Source organism: Trachemys scripta, chromosome 9, assembly GCF_013100865.1.
Source record: "Trachemys scripta elegans isolate TJP31775 chromosome 9, CAS_Tse_1.0, whole genome shotgun sequence".
NCBI lineage: Eukaryota > Metazoa > Chordata > Testudines > Emydidae > Trachemys > Trachemys scripta.
Window position 1 is genome coordinate 103,318,487 of NC_048306.1, and position 20,996 is coordinate 103,339,482.

Below are 20,996 nucleotides of genomic sequence, written 5' to 3' on the forward strand. Positions count from 1 at the left end.
AAAGAACATTGGGAAGGTATAAAAAGCTGATTGGTACCTGATGTGATCTGGCTTTTTCCTGTCATGTGAAAAAATGGGGTAGGATTAAAACATAAGGGAAAGGAGGGAAAGGAATGAAAATGCAAAATGAGCAAAATAAGTGAAGAACTAGCATGATATGAAAACCCAGCAGAATTCAAAGATAAGGCTTACAGTGCCCAATCTGACAAACCGCACAGAATATATCGAGAGTACTAGGGTTACCATTCGTCCAGATTCTCCCGGACAGGTCCGGCTTTTCTGAGTTAAAAATAGCATCCGGGGGGAATTTGTAGATGTCCGGATTTCCCCCCCATGCAGAGCATGCGCGGCTGACAGGGATGCCAGCCAGATCGAGCCACTCGCACGGGGCTCCGGCAGCCAGAGCCCCTCCTCCGCTTCCCCCCTCCCCTCCCCTGCAGCTTGAGATCACTCCCCTCCTCTCTCCCCGCCTCCCCCTCCCCGCATTCACAGATCGCCGGACGTTCGCATTGGGCCTCCAGCAGTCTGGAGCTCCTTCCCCTGCTCCCCCTCCGCTGCCCAGTGCGCTGCTCCGCAGCGCTCTGCGAGGGCGGGAACTGGGTTATGTGCTCGGCGTGGAGCCCGACACGCTGTTCTGAGCGGCACGGTAAGGGGCTAGGGGGGTTTTGGAGGGGGCAGTCAAGAGACAGGGAGAGGGTTGGATGGGTCGGGGGCAGGGGTGGGGAGAGGGATCGGAGCAGTCAGGGGGGTTTAGATGGGTCGGGAGTTCTGGGGAGGGGGTCTGTCAGGTGGGGAGTGGTTGGATGGGGTGTCGGAGTCCCGGGGGGTCTGCGGATAAGGTTTTGGGCTGTCAGGGAACAGGTAGGGGGTAGAGTCCTAGGGGGGCAGTTAGGGAGGGAGGTCTTAGGAAGGGGCAGTCAGGGGACAAGGAGCAGGGAGGCTTAGGTAGGGGGTGGAGTCCTGGGGGGCAGTTAGGGGCAGGGGTCCCAGGAGGGGGCAGTCAGGGGACAAGGAGCTGGGGGGGAGTGTTGGGGATTCTGAAGGGGGAAGTCAGCGGGCGGGAAGTGGAGGGGCAGGGCTCCCACCATCTTCTTTTCTGATTGTTGAAATATGGTAACCCTAGAGAGTACTATTCCCTAAGGGGTTTCTTTCCACCTACCACATTCACTCACATATATACCACTGATAAAGAGTGAAGGAATTTTTGTAAAATATTTAATTTCCAGGAACCCAAGTAATTTTCCATAGAGTGCATCACTCTAAGAACCAAGTGTGGTTTCACTTCCTGAACCACTGAGGAAATACGTGTGAATATCTTTCAGTACATACAGATAACTCTTACTCCAGCAGTAATCTGCATACCCCTCTTTGCACACTTTCCATTATAAAAATATTACATTTTTGCTCCCATAGCCACTGAAGTCCACCACCATGTATATGAATACTCACAGAAGTACTATACAAGATTTCAAAATGTTTAGCTCTTAATACTTCAAAAAGAAGGGGCACTGGATACAACCCCCACTCCCCTCAAACACACACACACACACACACTTACAGAACATACAATTACACAAAATAAAAATAAAGGGAGGAACACTCAATATAACAAATAACATTCAGAGAATGTCACCTAGTTGTTTTGTCTTGCTCGATAAAATAAAGTTACAAGGCAACAATGTCACATTGAGTATAGATTCCATGATTTGCCTGGCAACCCGTCCACAAGTTTATTTATGAATCTTATATACCAAGACATGCACCATCATCAGTATTTGACAGCTAGCACTGCACTGATCTGCTCCACACCCAATGAAAACTTACAATAGTATTTGATTGCCTTTAATCATCACTGGTCTTGAAAATGTAAATCATTATTTTATTGGGAAAAGGGGACTTGCCTGTAAGCAGATAATTTCCCTAAAGAATCCCCAAAGCTGTCAACTTACTACTACTTACATTTCCATATGGTATTTTCATCCAAGGTAATAGAAACTTATTTAATTAGGGCAGCATCCATTTGCTAGTTAAGGAAAAACAATGGCAGTTTTTAAAAAAGACAGTAACGTAAAACATCTTGGAAAGTTTAGAGCAAAATGTTTTTGTAAAAAGTGCCATGATTTTTACTCCAATGTATTTTTAGGAAATAAAAGTTACAACGAAGTATTTTAAAAATACTGGAAAGATGTCAAAGTGCTAATTGACAGGAACTGGGTGGAACTGGCAATTACCCTTTTTAAATAATTCCAACTGGAAGAGCAGCCTGCACTTAGCAAGAAAGAAGATCAGCACTGCAGAAGGAGACTCAGAAAAGTACATTTCAACAGCACTTTTATGCAAATTCTATATTTTTCCCTAAGGTGTTTTTTTTTATTTTGTTTTATTTCACATGTGCGTGCGCAAATAACTTATCTTAAAAAACAAAAAACACTATGGAAATTTCCTGCACTTCCCAGAGTCTTGGGTTGCAGCTCTGAACTTCTTCAGATGTATAAAGGCATCAAAATTTCTAAATGCTTTCTGCTTCATTTTACATTTTTACATACAAGACATTTAAAGAAATAAACAGCACTATAGTCATGTGTTATATGCAGCCAAATGACTGGAGACATTCTAATGCAGTTTTCCTTTAATACACTCTAAACTTTTAGTCTTAACTATAAGCCTCACCCATCAGAATCTACAGAAGTTTCTAATATCTTCATCACTTACTGGCATTATTGTCATAACGCCAGACAGACCTTTTTAATTAAATTAACACTAAAGTCTCTGCATCTGTGGTTTAAAAAAAAAGGAAAGAAAAAAAAAATGAAGAATTGCACTGCAGCATCAGTACTAATCCTAAAAAAATGCCACATTGAAAAACAGTCTTAGCTTCTGGCAGTAATGTTAATTGTAGAGCCAATAAAAGTGCTCTGGAATATAACATTTGATTCCTGGCTAGCTCTGGAATCTCAGTAATATGAACACAAACCAAAAGCAAATCTTTTGCCCAGGAGATTGCACAATACATGAAGACAAACTGGCCAGTTTGGGAATTAAAGTAACCACACACCAGAAAATAGGAGAGCAAGGGAAAATTTCCCCCCTTTTTTTTCTTGACAGAATGTACATCATTGTGATAAAGTCTGATGTCACTGTAATAAAAGTGTAAAACTGGTTCTTATGTCACCTTTACCTTTCATATTTCTAATTATATTTCAGTGAGATGTCCAGTTTCTATATGTAAACAATGCATTTTATCCTCTCATTTTAGACTTCAGAAACAGATAAAGTTACTGCATTTATGCCTAAAAATGCAGCAAACAAAGTTAGAAAAGTACTTGTAAATGAAAATAAAGTAAGAAAAATATATTTACAACAAATGGAAGAAAGGGGAACTTGATGATAATGAATACAAATCAGAAGTTAGGAATTACAGAAAACTGATAAGGGAAGCAGAGGGACACAAGGAGAAATCCATAGTCAGTATAGCTAAGGCAGTAAAGGAGATGTTAAAGTATATATTAGGAACAAAAAGAATCCTAATAAGCGTATTGGTCCATTACTAGGTGCCAATGGTACAATTATCAATAACAATGTACAAAATGCAGAAGTGCTCTATAAATATTTCTGTTCTGTATTCGGGGAAAAACATTTGATGTAATCATATCATATAACTACACACTTTCCATTCCACTAGTAGTTCAGGAACATGTTAAACAGCAGCTAAAGTTAGACCTTTTTAAAATCAAGACGACCAGATAACTTGCATCCAAGAATTTTAAAGGAGCTGGCTGAGGTGCTTGCTGGACCATTAAGGTTGATTTTCAGTAAGTCCTGGAGCACTGGGGAAGTTCCAGAAGAAAGCTAATGTTGGGTCATTCTGGTAACTCTTTAAATACTGGCACAAGTCATTATAAGCCTGTCTGACAATTGATAGCAGGCAAAATGATGGCATAGCTGATATAGGACTTGATTAATAAAGAATTAAAGTAGGTTAATATAATTAATGCCAGTCAACATGGCTTTTTGGAAAATAGATCCTGTCACACTAACCTGATTTTTTTTTTTTTTTTTTTTTAGGATGACATTAAAGTTTGGTTGTTAAAGGGAATAGTGTTGATGTAATACACTTAGACTTCTGGGAGGCATTTGACTTGGTACTCTGCAACATTTTGATTAAAAACTAGAAGATATAAAATTAACATGGCACACAGCCAATTTTAAATCCATTTAATAACTGACAAGTCTCAAAATGTAGTTATAAAAACAGAATCATCATCGAACAGGTGTGTTTCTAGTGGGATCCTGCAGAGATTTGTTATTGGTTGAATGCTATTTAACATTTTTATTAATGATCTGGAAGAATACAAAACCAGCACTGATAAAGTTTGTAGATGAGACAAAAATTAGGGGAGTGGTAAATAATGCAGCAGACAGGTCACTGATACAATGCTATCTGGATTACTTGGTAAGCTGGGAGCAAGCAAACAACATGCATTTTAATATGACTAATTGTAAATATATCCATCTAGGAACAAAGAAAGTAGGCCATACTTACAGGATGGGGGATTCTATCTTGTGAAATAGTGACTCTGATAATCAACTGAACATTTGTTCTCAGTGCAACGCTGTGGCCAAAAAGGCTAATGCAATCCTTGGATGTATGAACAGGAGAATCTCAAGTACAAGTAGAGAGATCATCACTAGTGAGACCCCTGCTGAATACTGTGTCCAGTTCTGGAGTCTACAATTCAAGAAGGATGCTGATAAATTGGAAAGGGTTCAGAGAGGAGTCACAGGAATGATTAAGAATCAGAAACATGCTTTATAGTGATAAACTCAATCGACTGAGCTCCTTAAGGCTAACAAAGAGAAGGTAAAGGGGTGACCCAATTACAGTCTATAAAGTGCTAACATGTAGAACAAAGGGGCTCATCAACGTAGCAGAGAAAGGTCTAACATGATCCAATGGCTGGAGGCTGAAGCTAGCTAAATTCAGACTGGAAATAAGATATACATTTTTAACAGTTAGATTAATTAGCCACTTGAACAACTTACCAAGGGTCGTGGTGGATTCTCCATCACTGACAATTTTTATAGCAAAATTGGAAGTTTATTTTGGAGCAGTTCTCTGGAGGTCAGACTAGATCACAATGGTTCCTTCTGGTCTTAGAATCTGTGACTGAAACAACAGCCACCTTTTCCAAAGATTCATAGATCCCAAGGCCAGAAGGGCCCATTGTGATCATTTAGTCTGACCTGCTTATTTCCTTTTTAAGAAAGGAGAAAATGGAGCTAGTTGTAGACACTGATCAAAGTAGACAAATGACTGTATAGTCCATAAAGAATTTTTAATATAATTTACTACTGAAAATATGACACTAAGATAAACTATTAGCTAGATTATACAAGAGAAAGAAATCTGAATGAATATAGCACAAAACCTACAAATGTCCTATCCTGACTCAAATACTAAATGCTGTGATGCCTTATACAGTCCATCACATCTGATCTTCCTCATTTCCAGAGGGATTGTGGGACATTCAACTAGGCTTTCACACATGGGGAGATAACGTATCAGTATATAAGATGAAGAACTGCTGTGTTAGGCTTACTGTATACTTACAGGAGAACTAAATATGAAAATATAAACAAATCCAAGATTTAGTTTTCCAGTGAAACCAAGAACGTTCAGGCTTGCTGCAGAGCTGTTTATTTCAGCTCTCTCTAACGGAGGGGTATTTTCCACAGTTGCCATTGGTTAGGTTTCTTTCAACAGCATAAGGTCAGCTCAGCAGATTTGTGCTGACAGGATTTCATTGCCTATCCTCCTGAAATTATTAATGTGGCCTCCATATGTTTATTTTATATTGGCATCTTAAAATATTCAACCAATTGAAATTATATCATCGTTCAGGTACAGCACCTACGTAACTTCTATCAATAGCTATGAAACCATGAGGCAAAGAGCGTATTTGTCAGCTATTTCCCCCATCATACAATTGCTGTCCAGCTTCCTTCCTTCCCATACAGTTGGGTCTTTATTAGCACCGCACTCAAGGATCTAGGCAAAAGAGAAGCTAAAGTTTTGGCCATGCAGACTCTCAATGAATGTGTATTTCCCTCTCCCTGTCCCCATAAGCATCTCTCAACAAGGACTTCTAGTGTGATACCTGCAAGCACTAGAAGGGCCTGATTTAAAACCCAGCTAAGTTAATGGGAGTTGTTCCATTGACTTCACTGGAATTTGGATCAGGGCCCAAGCACCCAAGTGCACTGCCTTAAGTCCCCCTCTCTCAAGCCTATGATGCAGTAACCATGACAATGACCCCATCTGTCACAAACCAGACCCTTTCTCGAGCACGGACTCTCTCCTAAAACGCTAGGGTTCAACTTAAACAGCCATGAAGCACTGAGTCCCAACCCTTCCTCTCCAGTCTTCTGGGCTAAACATGGAAAGGCTACGAGGGGGATTTGAACTCCAGTTTGCTGCCTGACAGTACAACACACAGCTCTCAGCACTGGTCTGGGCCAGACCCAGCTCAATGCATGCACAATGATTAATCCCAAGCAGTCAAGACAGAAAAAGCCACTGTGTTAGCTACAGTGAAGGTACTGCAGTGGCACTAATCTAATAAATGTAGGACCAATCACAATATATACATAAAGATCTAATGTATTTATTGCTTTAGATTTAAACAGTATTAAAGAGCCACCTATAGAAAGAGCAGACAATTAAGTCTTACATCAATGTAAATGATCAACAGCAATTTGAATATATATATATATATATATAAATAAAATCAATCATATGAGGAACAAACTCATCCACCAGCAAACAATTAAGCCAAGTTGAAAAGTAGTATGTTACTTTTCATGAAAAAGCCTTTCAATCAGTTCAAAATTTCAGATTTCCCCCCTCCACACACAATTTTTAAGAGAAAATGGATCAAAATAACAGTTTCATTTAAATCTGAATAAAAGATTTTGATTCAGTTTTGGCATTTCATCCTCCTTTCTGTTTTTGAAGGACAGGATTGGTGAGGAAGTGAAAACAAACAAAACAAAACTGTTCTATCTGAAACTAAATGGAAGTTTGTTTTTATTTTTCTGTTGAAAAATAGAAAAGTTTTGAATGAAAAAAGTGTTGATGAAAATTATCATCATTTTCTTTGAAAAAACATTTGTCAATGAAAAAATTGACAAAAATTCTGACTACTTTTATAAACAAACAGTAACCAATTAACTCTGCCATCCAGGAAATCAAAGCGTGAAACAGCCCTCTAACACCTCTGGTAGCCTACCCTTAGTCTCCCCTAAAACAGTCATAATCTGGAGATATTTTAACCATGGGGGAGAGCAAGTCCTAGAGTATTGGGGCCCTTGCAGAGAAAACCCTACCAGCAATCCCCTCTTTTATAATGAAAAAGATCCAGCCGATGTCATTTAATGTTTTAAAACTGATTGATGTTAATAAAAAAGATCTATTCTATCACTGAACAGCACAACACAAAGTATACGCAATTCCCACAACATACTCCAGTATGCACAGTCACTCTGAAGCACAATAGCATACAAATGGCTTAATATATGCACTGGGGCAATGCTAGGGGCGCATGACAACGAACAGGAGCACTGAATGGTCAGGGAAAGGATTTAAAACTGCAGAGTTGTACTCTATAGTTTAGTGTACATGCTGGAGGCTCTCTCATTTCCCTCTAGAACTGCACTCCCTTGACATCACAATTGAGGTGCACCAACAACTGAGAAGAGCGTGTAAATAAACTGTAAAATATTAAGAATAAAATTTAATTTACGAACTTACCCCAAGGAAGATTAAGTTACAGCAAACTAAGACTACTTTACTTTTCAACGAGAGCATGTGGGAGGCAGGATAACAGGCCAACTTGTGTGCATTGACTTCACCCCTTTCATTGAGTCGCCTTAGCTTTTCCCATGTAGACAACGTGGATATTAGAGTCCCTCAGTATTACACACACACACACACACACACACACAGTATATTGTCATTTAAACCACAGGTCTTTACACATTTTTATTTCCCCAGGGTTTATATTTATAGATCATGACATTTTGTACACAATGACGAGTTATAATGCTCCACCCTGCCGATCAACTCCTCCCCCTGCCTCGCAGTGCCTCCTGCACACCACAGAACAGCTGTTCCGCCGCCTGCAGGAGGCATCGGTAGGGAGGGGGAGGAGCAGGGATGGGGCAGTGGGGGAGAGGTGGAGTGGGGTTGGGACCAGGGGTGGATTGAGGGCAAGGGTGTGGATTGGATCTGGGGTGGAGCAGGGGTTGAGCACCCCCAGGGAAAAATCAGAAGCTGGCACCTGTGGCTTGAATGGATTTCAATAGAAGCTCTGAGACGAGGACGTGCAAAGATCAGGCCCTGTGCTTGCAAACAAGCAAGAAAACAAAACAAGAAATTTCCTTGAATTCTGTACAGTCACTGCAGTAAATATAACAGGCCAAATGGTGCACCAATTTATGCTTCAGGCAACTCTGTGGAATTAATGGGTTTTCCAAGGTTCTAAATCAGCCTAATAATCAGTATGGTTACAAACCATAACAAGGAGAGTTTTTGAAGTCTTACCTGTTCCAAGTCTTGAAAGCATTGCTGGCTCGCTTAAAGAGATACCCTTCCATAACAATGCCATTGGCTGCATCTACATTGTATTCTAGCTTAGTATCATCACTGGAGAAATCCTGGTATTTAAAAAAAAAAATTAAATTTCAAATGCCGCTCAAAACATTCATTTCAAACTGTGCAAATATTTGGCAATGACATCATGCTTGCAATACCTATTGATTATTCTGCAACTATTAGGCCCACACACAACATTAAGAATGTGAATTTTAAGGCACTAGAGTCAATTTTATTTCACAAAATCTATACATGTCATAACAGCATTATATAATAAGACACGGGGAGTTTTACCAGCCATATTTACAGATACTTGTGAAAAAGAGCATCATTCTATAGCGTAATAAACTGCACATCAGCAGTGGGCAAGTGTCAGAAAAGCCAAGAAACTGAAAATCAAACTGAAAGAAAATATGAAAGCTTCTGTAATTTGATTAAAAGCAGAGCATCCAACTGTCTAGATACAAATGAGTGACTGAGTAACAATACCTGAACTAAGAGTATATTTTCAGAAAGTTGCAATCAATCAGAAATTGTGATAACCACCGTGCCTTTACTGGAACGTTATATTTCACAGCAACAACACGCTCAACATTGTATATTTGTGTTTTGTACAGAGTTCCCCCATCCCACAACCCTATTTCTTTTATTATCCCTCTGCTTTGATTACATCTGAATTTTAGTGTCTGTTCTGAATTTCACATCTGATATTTTATTAATAGGGTGAGATTTTCAAAGATGTCTAAGGGATATGAACACTATTCCCAATAAAATTAATAGTAAATAAGCATCCAAATACACTAGATGGCTGTGAAATTCATATCCCGAATTGCCCTTTGGAATCAAGACTGAACTCTCAATTATGTATCAGATTATTCAATAAATGTATGAGAGGGAAAACACAATGAGCAAAGGAGGACAATATCTGGCTAACAAGTCTGATAGGACTTCTCCTCAACCTTGCCAAAAACACAAAGCTAATGGAAGTTGAACATCCAGAACACAAAATAAATACTTCACAGGGTCCACCGAACAAAAACATGGGCACGGCTGTCAAAGATACAGCCAATGGATTTTGGAATAATAAGCACATATCCCAAAACAATTTCTGCAGCGACACAAGATGCATCTTCATTTGAAAGGGAACACAATGACCCAACCACTCCAAAGTTTTTGCCCCTCTCCTGCCCATCAACCCTTCAGTCTTGCTTGCTTTGATATGAGGTAGCTGCTCTTATTCCAGGAGTTAGTCACCTGTAGACCTGCAGCATCCTTATGCAGATGTTGGTTGACTTTTTGGAAAAGGAAAGAGATAGCTGAGTATCATCAACCTTTTATTGGCCTCACCATTCTCCAAATGGTCTTGCATGGATACTGAAGAGGGAGACTAGGATAGGTCCTTAGGTGAGGGTTAGGGGATGAGAGAAAGGAAGAGAAGCAGTTGTCCATTCTCTCTGCACCCGGTTAGGGAGAAATGATTGAAGCCATTGTATTGCTACACAGGATTGGGCCAAAAGAAACCTGATGAGGTTCAACAAGGACAAGTGCAGAGTCCTGCACTTAGGACAGAAGAATCCCATGCACTGTTACAGACTAGGGACCGAACGGCTCGGAAGCAGTTCTGCAGAAAAGGTCCTGAGGTTACAGTGGACGAGAAGCTGGATATGAGTCAACAGTGTGCCCTTGTTGCCAAGAAGGCTAACAGCATTTTGGGCTGTATAAGTAGGGGCACTGCAAGCAGATCGAGGGACGTGATCATTCCCCTCTATTCGACATTGGTGAGGCTTCATCTGGAGTACTGTGTCCAGTTTTGGGCCTCACACTATAAGGAGGATGTGGAAAAACTGAAGAGAGCCCAGCGGAGGACAACAAAAATGATTAGGGGGCTGGAGCACATGACTTATGAGGAGAGGCTGAGGGAACTGTGATTCTTTAGTCTGCAGAAGAGAAGAATGAGGGGGCATTTGATAACTGCTTTCAACTACCTGAAGGGGGGTTCCAAAGAGGATGGCTCTAGACTGTTCTTAGTGGTACCTGATGACAGAACAAGGAGTAATGGTCTCAAGTTGTAGTTGGGGAGGTTTAGGTTGGATATTAGGAAAAACTTTTTCACTAGGAGGGTGGTGAAGCACTGGAATGGGTTACCTAGGGATGTGGTAGAATCTCCTTCCTTAGAACAGGAGTACTTGTGGCACCTTAGAGACTAATAAATTTGTTAGAGCATAAGCTTTCGTGGACTACAGCCCACTTCTTCGGATGCATATAGAGTGGAATAAATAAATTTGTTAGTCTTTAAGGTGCCACAAGTACTCCTGTTCTTTTTGGGATACAGACTAACACGGCCGCTACTCTGAATCCTTCCTTAGAGGTTTTTAAGGTCAGGCTTGACAAAGCCCTGGCTGGGATGATTTAGTTGGGAATTGGTCCTGCTTTGAGCAGGGGGTTGAACTAGATGACCTCCTGAGGTCCCTTCCAACCCTGATATTATGATTCTGTGATACACCACCTTCTCCTGACATACCATCTAAACAGGACAGCTGTGTCAGAAGTCAGAGGAGAGGTTAAGCGTAGAAACACTGAGATGTAGCCTCCATCCCTTGCCATAAGAAGGCTGTCTTAATGCCATTAGTGCTGGCTGTATGCCTAGTGTGGCCAAACCGCAGCTCACAAGCCATATGCAGCGCTTTTACAGTTAAAGAGTGACTTGCAAAGCCCCCTACACTTCCCCCCATTCTCCGCCTACCAGACTGGGGGAGGGAGCTTGGGGCTTTCGCCCTGTGGCAGGGTAGTGGAGCTAGAGGCTTCTGCCCTGCAAGGAGCAGGGATGCTGTGGTTCAGGTGGAAGTCTGAAGCCACAGCAGGTGCTGCCCCACAGGGATGAGGTCCCAAGCCCCAATAGGCACCGCCCCGCGGGGCAGGTTGCGTGTGTCTTGAGACTCTCAAACTTCTGAAGATTACAATATGTGGCTCAGAGGATAAGTAAGTTTGGCCACCCCTGGGGTATGCTGTGTCTTGTCTGGGGCCTGATTGCAAAGCATCCAGCATGGCTGCAGAGATCATACAATGCTGGAGCTTGACTCTCACTATTTTCTCAATGATTTTACTGAAGAATGTGATGCTAGAGACAGGACAATAGAAAGATTGTCTCCATCTGATGTTGGCTTTTTTGTGGACTGGGTCAGCTATTACATTCTTCAGGGAGGCTGACAGATTCACTTCAATCAAGGAGGTGCTGATCTATAAGTAGTATGCTGGTTTTCATATTCCTGGAGGTGCACAGACCTGTTCCTTGGGTGGATAGTTCAACTCTTCTTAAGAAATTCTAGATCTTCATTGCACATAACGGGCTGAAGTCTGCCAGAGATTTACATGCACACAGAGTGACATCATATACATATATACACTGTGAAACCTTAAGCCATTGCCCAAAGAACAAGAAATACATTTAGTGCTTGGCTACACGGGCAAACTCAGGAAACAAACTGAATTCACTTTCAAAGTAGTTTATACTGCATTAAACCACTTGTGGTCATGCTTATTCAGAATTAAAGTGACCTAAATTCAGCATTATCTTAATTCATGTTATAAACAAATTGAAATAAACGGAGGGCTTTTCTACTAGAACATTTAGTTCACGGCAAGTTGGGATTTGAATCTACCCTACACAGCAGGGCTGTGTAGACAAGCCCTAAGTTTAACCAGTCCTTCATCCAATTGAGGGGCAGTTCATTGCTGAGAGGGAGAATGACAAACTTGCACAAAGCAACAGTCTCCCCTGTGGCACCTTTAAGACTAACAGATGTATTGGAGCATAAGCTTTCGTGGGTGAATGCCCACTTCATCGAATGCACAGGACTCTGTTGCTTTTTACAGATCCAGACTAACACAACTACCCCTCTGAAACTTGCACAGAGACTTCACAGAGAGCAGGGTGCTCAGATCATACTAATTTTTAGCAGTAGCTAAATTAATGAGGGACCTCCATTGAACTCTGATTTGAGCTTTGTTCCATAGGGACTCATCTACCAACACTTTCTGTATTGCTTTTAACTGTATCAGATGAGAGTGTAGTTACAGCAGTACAACCTCCTAGCATGGAGACATTTATACCTGTATAAAGATGCTTGTTGAAGCATAGTTTATTCATGGAAATGTGGAAGAATAAGCTATACTTCTATAAGGCATCTTTATACTTGTACACCTGTGTCCACACAAGGGGTTGTACTGATTTAGCTATGGGGGGGAGGAGTGGAAATCTTGTCCAATGGGATGGTTACAACTGTTAATATAGGCCTTTTATGAATGGATGCAGGCAATAAAGACAACCGGTGCCTGTGCCCAGGACAGTATATTATTCAATAAAATGGCCAAAGAGCTTACACACAGAATATTTTCAGCTATTCCCAATTTATTTTAATAGGTAACTATATCATGATCAGAACACTGGCTAATAATTCAGAATCTGATAATAGGCACTCACTCTAAAAGTAAAAACTACTGTTTAAATTTAGCACTAACCAGCTATTGTATGGGCTTATATTTTAAAAACACAAAAACAAATCAGTTTATAACCCACTGATCATAAAACCCAGAATTCAGACACGTATACTTTTCTTTATTCCTCAACATTTCATAAACCTTCATTCTTTGATACCTGGTCTCAAATTCAGAAGATGCTAAATATTACACAAATTTCATATAAAAATGCATACTCAGTATAAATATTACAGTACCATTTTAGTATAAAGTAAGAATGCGTACATTACAAACATTTTAAAATATAAGTGTTTTACAAAGTATTTTCAGGGTTTTTTTCCATACTGTGCCCTTTTCAAAAGAGCTAAAATTTGCTGAGTTAACATTTTTCTTACAAAATGTATTTAAGTTAATTAATGTTTTAATTTCTCTCTCAAACTTACCAACTCCCAAACATAATGAAACCTGCTAAAGATTTGCATCTTACTGTCCTTAATGATTTCTGTGATTTCTTGTCTGAGGAAAAGAGATATATTTCCTGGATTCTTTCTACCCAACCAAGAGTGCCATGCAGTCATCACATTCTCCTATAGATTCACAAAGTTGTTTCTGACAATTGCAATTGTCTTGTAAAAAGAAACACGATCCATTAGTTTCTTTCTTTGTAGCCTTGCATGAATGTAAACGATCCAAGTGCTCTCTCATTATGCAGCTCCTGCTTCAATTCAAGTTGACTGAAACCATGACTTTCTCTTGGCATGGACAATACTGCTGCTCTTAGCTCAACTGACTTGCAACCTTACATGGTACATAAAGACTTGAGAGTAGGTGCAGATAGTTTCATATTTCCCTAACTACATGCAGCACACAACTGACTCAGTATTTTTAATGTTTGTACTTCACAGCAGGTCATTTACATATGAGTCAAAGGTCAAACTGCAAGAGAAAGACAAAAGCAATTAAAGGCCTCCAACTGCTCTATCCATAGTATTTCATTGGTGGAGTTTTGGGGTGTGTGTGGTGGTGGGGGAGACGAATTTTCTATAACAGCAACAGAATAGTTGTTGAAAAAGAAACTGGCAAACAGAGTATCGTCTTAGCATTTATATTATGAAAGACAAAAGGGGCAAAGCAGTCATATTATAGTAATGTATTTTTACCCTGGCATATGGAAAAAAGTTTCATGAATCACAAAAATAATCAGAGGGGAAAAAATACTTCCAGCTCTTTCCAGAGAACTCTATAGGAAACATACCTAGTCATTTCACATGATTTAGAATTTTATATTCCTTAAGCATAAACATATTTGCTAAAGATTGATAACTTATTTGCAAAAAATTTTCATTTAAACAAAGTATGTTTCAGCTAGCCAGCATAAACATTAGATTTCATTGGATTTAGATTTCTAATTCAAACTATAGAAATCTAATGAAAAATAGGGTGGAAAATGGGGCAGGTTGAAATGAACATCAAATACAAAGAGTGACAAAAGCAGAGATGAGGGGAGAGAAAATCTTAATGAAAAATAAATACAGTACACCCAATATTTAGGATATCCATTGTGCAAACCCAGCTTTTGAGAGGGGAATCTTCTATTCCCCTCACACAGTGCCAGCATCACAGTAAGATATCTTTGGTTTTGAAATCGAATCACCATTAGAAAAAAAACCAAACCAACAAACTTGAGATATTTTAGCAAAACCCAAAATAGTTTGAGAAGTTAGCAGAAGCTGGGACAACACAAGGTTGTCTCATCCCTATTTTAGTGCCAGGAAGTAACTCTTATTTTTCCAACAGTAGTTCTGTTTTAGGTGGTTAAGAGGGATCATTCTCCCTTCAGAAGCAAAGGACCAAAATGTACATGTGTTTCAGCAACAGTAGTGAAAGAATCCACTCCTGATTCATAGACATGGCAGCATCTGGCTCCTCATCTTGGCTGGAGGAGACTGCTATGATGCTTTTCTCATCCATCTCCCCTCCCTCCAGCTCCCTCCTGAGCATTACTCTAGGAGTTTACTATTTACATGAAAGAATAGTGTTTGAATACAGTAAAAAACCTATTTTACCATATTATTGCTGTGTTCACAGCATCATACAAACTATGCTACAAAACAAAGTTATTATGGCCTTGAGAGAAAGGGATTAACTTAGTGAGTCCAAAGTTATTTAATAACTCAACAAGTTGTTGCTGAAACACACGGCTGCATCAGACTTCTAAGAAAACAAGAGCTCTGTCAGTCTCACATTAGACTGACAATACTATTCGCTGAAGGCTGCCTATTCCCTTTTGGCAGCTAAAATACTTGTTTTTCCATCTGTAAATTTATAGCAAAAAGGGTCCTAGAATATACCTGATGTTGCCATCTTATTCCACCAACCACCATGTACCCAAGCATATGAGAGAAAAAGTTCATTTACTGTATTTTTATACGTATGGATTGCTTCTAGCATCCTTGTCAGGTCCATGCACATACTGCAGAGACAAATTAAACCATAACAAATGGAGATCTTACCTAAAGCAAAATCAGACTACCCAGCATATCTAACCCAGCCCCACCACTTTTACACCAACCTCTCAGGAAAAGCCAAAATTAAAAAAATACATCTTTCAACAAGATCAACAAACCAAGCCTGTGTCGAACCAGCTGAGAAATTAATTAATTATGATTACTACATACACAAACAGTCCTGTCCCTGAAGAGCTTGCCCTCTACACAAAAACGGTTACTGACCTTCTGTAACTGTTGTTCTTTGAGATATGGTGCTCTTGTCCATTCCAAGTTAGGTGTGTGCGCGCCGTGTGCACCACTCTTGGAGATTTTTCCCTCAGTGACAGAGACGTAAGAGGGTGGGTTGGGGAATTGACATGAGCAATACATATCTAAGAACAACAGTTACAAAAGGTCAGTAACCATTTTTTCTTTGAGTGCTTGCTCATGTCCATTCCACATTAGGGGACTCACAAGCAGTACCCAAGAAAGTGGACTCTGAGTTCATGGACATGCGTACTTCAACACTGCTCTCTCGAACCTGGCGTCATCTCGAGCCTGCTGGGTGATGGCGTAGCGGGATGAGAAAGTATGCACTGATGACCAGATTGCAGCACTGCAGAAGTCTTGGATCGGAACATGGGCCAGAAAGGCTGCTGAAGAGGCCTGAGCTCTTGTGGAATGAGTGGTCAAGATGGCAGGCGGTGGAACATTCGCCTGCTCATAGCATGCCCAAATGCAGGAGATTATCCAGGATGAGAATCTCTTGGTGAAACTGGTTGTCCTTTCATCCTCTCTGTTATTGCCACAAAGAGCTGTGTGGATCTGCGAAATGGTTTAGCCCTCTCAATGTAGAAGGCAAGGGCACAACTAACATCCCATGAGTGAAGTCGCCGCTCTTCTGAATTCTTGTGCAGCTTTGGGAAGAAGACTAGCAGGAAAACTGCTTGGTTGCTATGGAACTGCAAGACCACCTTTGGCAGGAAGGCCATATGGGGGGCACAGTTGAACCTTAGCCTTCAAGAACACCATGTACGGTGGTTCTGACATAAGGGACCCGATTTCAGAAATCCTTCTGGCTGAGGTCATAACTATCAGGAAGGGAACCTTCCAGGAGAGAAACAGTGGAGGACACAATACTAGCCGTTCAAAGGACCACGTTCAAATCCCACATGGGAATCAGTTCACAAACCTGAGGGTAAAGTCTCTCTAACCCTTTAAGAAAGTGGATTGTCATCTCGTGAAAGAAAAATGACCTACCCCCCACTGACGGGTGGAAGGCTGAAACTGCTATTAGGTGCACCTTGACAGATGTGAATGTCAGACCTTCTTGTTTTAGGTGGAACAAGTAGTCTAAAATGGACCGAAGGGAAGACTGAGTCAGAGAAAGGCTTCGTTGGGACAACCATATCAAGAAAATGCTTCCACTTAGTGAGGTAGGTTGCTCTAGTGGACAGCTTCCTACTACCCAGCAAGACCTGTCAAACTTGTTTCAAACAGGTTTGCTCCTCCAGGTTCAGTCATGGAGCTTCCATGCGGTCAGGTAAAGGGACACGAGGTTCAGGTGGAGTAAACAGCCATCATCTTGCAAGGTCCGGTCTAGGCGGAGTGGGAGCGGTAGCGCTATTGATAAGTCTAACAGCATGCCGAACCAGTGTTGGCATGGCTACATTGGGGCTATCAAAATAACTCTTGACTTGTCCTACTTGATTTTTAGAAGGACCTTGTGTACCAGAGAAACTGAGGAAATGCATAGAATAGAAGCTTTGCCCCTGAAAACAGGAAGCGTCTGAAAGGGAGCCAGCGTGCTACTCCCTTCTTGTTGTAGAATATGGCTGAGGGTTTGTCTATCAGCACTTGTACTACATTGCCTGATTTGGGGAAGAAACACTTGGCAAGCTAAGCAGACCGCTCTGAGCTCCTTGACATTTATATGCTGGGAGAGTTCTTCCGGGGACCACAGGCCCTATGTCCTGAGGTGATTGAGTGTGCTCTCCAACCTAAGTCTGAAGCATCAGACACTATGGACAGTGACGGCTGGGGGGCAAAGGGGACACCCACCATCACCGAACAGGGGCTCTTCCACCAGTCGAGAGAGGCGAGGACCAGGGCTGGAACAGTGAGCACCGAGTCCAAGTGGTGTCTGTTTGGTGAGTACACTGAAGCTAACCACACTTGCAGGCCCTGAGGCATAGCCTTGCATGCCGTACCACAAGTGCACGCGGTCATGTGTCCCAGGAGCATGAGGCAAATGCGGGCTGTTGTGATTGGATGGCCATGACCTTGGATATCAGGTCCAACATTGTCTGGAATTGAGCCTCTGGAAGAAAGGCTCTATCCTGGTCAAGTCGAACACTGCCCCAATAAACTCTATTCTCTGTACTGGAATGAGAGTCGACTTTTGTTCCTTTATCAACAGGCTCAGCACTCGGAAGGTGGCTTGGCCCAGGCTGATGCTGTTCTTTACTTGGCCTTTGATCAGCCAGTCGTCCAAGTATGGGGAGACTAGAATGCCTGGCCTTCTGAAGAAGGCCACTACAACTGCCATGCATTTCGTAAAAACCCAGGGGCCATGGACAGGCCAAAAGGGAGAGCAGTGAATTGATAATGAGTCTGGTTTACTATAATCCTGAGGAATCTTCTGTGGCCACAGAAGATGAAAATGTAAAAGTAAGCATCCTTCAAGTCGAGGGCAGTGTACCAGTCCCCTGGATCCAAGGATGGGATGATGGAGGCTAGGGAGACAATGTGGAACATCAGTTTCTTAGACAATTGACTTGAGGTGACGCAGGTCCAGGATGGGACCAAGGACCCCGTTGGCCTTTAGGATTAAGAAATTTTGGAAGTAAAACCCTTTCCCTCTCAATTTTTGAGGTACCTCTTCCACAGTCTGTAAGGCTAAGAGTTGTTTGTGAGAAGGGTCCCTGAAAAGGAAGGGTGATGGGCGGTGGAAGGGAGAGGTGGATGAAAACTGAAGGATATAACCGCCCACCACTGTATTTAGCACCCAGCGGTCTGATGTGATGTGGGACCACACCAGGCTGAAGTGGGGAAGTTGGTCCAAAAACAAAGGGGGGCAGGATCCAAAGCAGGAACTGGCATAGTGCCCTCAGGGGCACCTTCAAAAGGGCTGCTTGGGCCTGCCCAGAGTACCTATGCCACCCCAGCACTGAGGCTGAGGTTGATGGAAGCAGTTGATGGTGCTTGTAACCTCTGCTTCTTTTGAGCAGGTCCTGTCTTGGTGGCAGAGCCCAAAAAACAGGCTGGCTACTGAGGCCTGAAGTGTTTCCTCAAAGGGGCTGGAGCCTAGAAGCCCAGCAACCTGAGGGTAGCCCTTGAGTCCTTCAGGCCTTGGAGCTGTGTGTCTGTTTGCTCCAAAAACAACAATGAGCCTTCAAAAGGGAGGTCCTGAATCAACTGCTGGATCTCCTGAGGTAGCCCTAAAGACTCCAGCAAAGAACACTGCCTCATAGCCACTGCAAAGGCCATTGGCCTGGCCTCCGTGTCAGCTGCGTCCAGGGCTGCCTGGAGAGAGGCTCTGGCAACCTTCTTTCCCTCCTCTAAGAGGACAGAGGATTCCTGCCTTGAGTCCTGAGGCACGGAGTCTTTACATTTGGACAGAGTCCCACAAGTTGTTATTTTGCATCTCCCGAGCAGGGCTTCTTGGTTTGAGATGCATAGCTGTAGTCCACCTGGCAAATACATGTTTCTCCCAAACAGACTGAGTTTCTTTGTATCCTTCTGCTTGGGGGTAGCACTTGCTTAGCCCTGTCCAGCCCTTCGGCTGGAACGCAGTATTTCTTCTCTGCGCTCTTTGAAGTGGGAGGGAGAGAAGACGGGGTCTGCCATAGGGCTCTGACCGGACCCATTACAACCTCATTAATGGGTAGGGCCCCCTTATATGGTGCTGCTGCTGCCACAATGTCAATGAAGCTATGGGATGATTCCTTAAACTCCTCGAGTTCCAGCCCCAGGGTAACTGCTATGCTCTTTAGAAGCTCCTGATAGGATCTTGCGGCAGTGAGCCACTCGGCCCAGAGATGCCAGGAGGAGGAAGAGGCCTGTACCGGGGGTGAGGGGACTACTTCCTCTTCTTTAGCCTCAACTACCTCAAGGGGGCCCATGTCCCGTGTCAGTACTGGGTTCAGTGCCGAATGGAGTGGTGCAGAAGCCCTCCTCTCAGAAGCAACTGAGTAGGACTGGTGAGGAGACGGACGCAGTACCAGGGAAAACCCTCATGGGTTCCAGAATGGCCATTGCATAGGCCCTGTCCACCTGGCCAGGTACCAGCGATGAGAACCTCACCAGGGTCCGGTGGCACATAAGACGGATACCGATGGCAGTTCTTAGGATGGGTGTAGGGCTCCACCTTGGACTCCAGTGAGGAGGAATCCTGAGATGACCACAAGGAGCAGTAACCCTCACTTCCACCAATCAGTGTTGAGGGTCTGGCAACCAGTGCTGGACTGGGGATGACCTCATAGAAGAAAGTAGGGTCAGTTTGCCCCTGGAACGTATCAAAGGTCCCGGTGCCGGGAAGGAGCTCTGAGCACCACTCTCTCTCCTGCTCATGCATATCGGAGCTGGTGGTTGTACCACTGCTGTCAGTGGTACCAGGATAATAAGTCTTTAGCTGCTGCAAAGGCCTCCAGGGTTGAAGGCACCATGATTCCACTGGTGCCATAATGACTTCTTGGCATCGGCAAGGGGCCCCACAGCAGATTCAACATTCTGGGCGGAGTCAACGGTGCCACCACAGGACCGGGGGGTGGGGGGACGCAGAAGGAAGGGGGTGGAGTGGTCCGACATGGGTTGCACTCTGCCACCTTCCCTTTGCTTGCCTTTCTTTGGCACCAGTGAGCGCCCTCTCTCTGATCATTGCTTTTTATGTTTCTTCCTCAGCACCAGAGATGGAGAATGGTACCAGGATATGTGCGGTGGTGCAAAGCGCTCCTCCAGCAAGGCCCAAGTGCTCTGTGCCAAATGCAAGCAGCTTCTATTAGGACAGACCTCAATCTACCCTCTCTGTCTTTCTTCGTACAAGGCTTAAATTCCCAACAAATTCGACAGTGCTCTTGTACGTGAGCCGCTCCCAGACACTTCAGACAACTGGAATGTGGGTCTCTCACAGCCATTGGCATGCCACAGGAGGGGTTCTAACTATCTACACTAGTGTTATTTACAATATTTATGCTACAACTAGACTAAGATTAATAAAGTAGGATACAGAGAAGAAAACACTGAAAGACGCCTTGCCAAAGCAAGAGGAGTTGTTCCAGTAACCATCACAGATGGTAAGAAGGAACTGAGAGGGAGTGGGTCCATGGGGCCCCTTATACCAGTGCATAAGCGCACAGCACCAGAGGATGCTAGAGACG

The 20,996-nt window shown here is 42.7% G+C and overlaps 1 protein-coding gene across 4 annotated transcripts in view; it reads right to left on the reverse strand.

The window, feature by feature from the left end:
• ACAP2 (ArfGAP with coiled-coil, ankyrin repeat and PH domains 2) overlaps positions 1-20,996 on the reverse strand; it is a 110,651-nt gene that overhangs the window by 44,459 nt on the left and 45,196 nt on the right. For 3 of the 4 annotated variants that reach the window (XM_034780621.1, XM_034780623.1, XM_034780624.1), the window contains 2 exons: positions 8,603-8,715; positions 38-58 (listed from right to left, as the gene is read on the reverse strand). In XM_034780621.1, coding sequence (XP_034636512.1) covers positions 38-58; positions 8,603-8,715 — 134 coding nt within the window. The remainder of the gene's footprint in view (positions 1-37; positions 59-8,602; positions 8,716-20,996) is intronic. The other variant, XM_034780622.1, reaches the window with a different exon arrangement.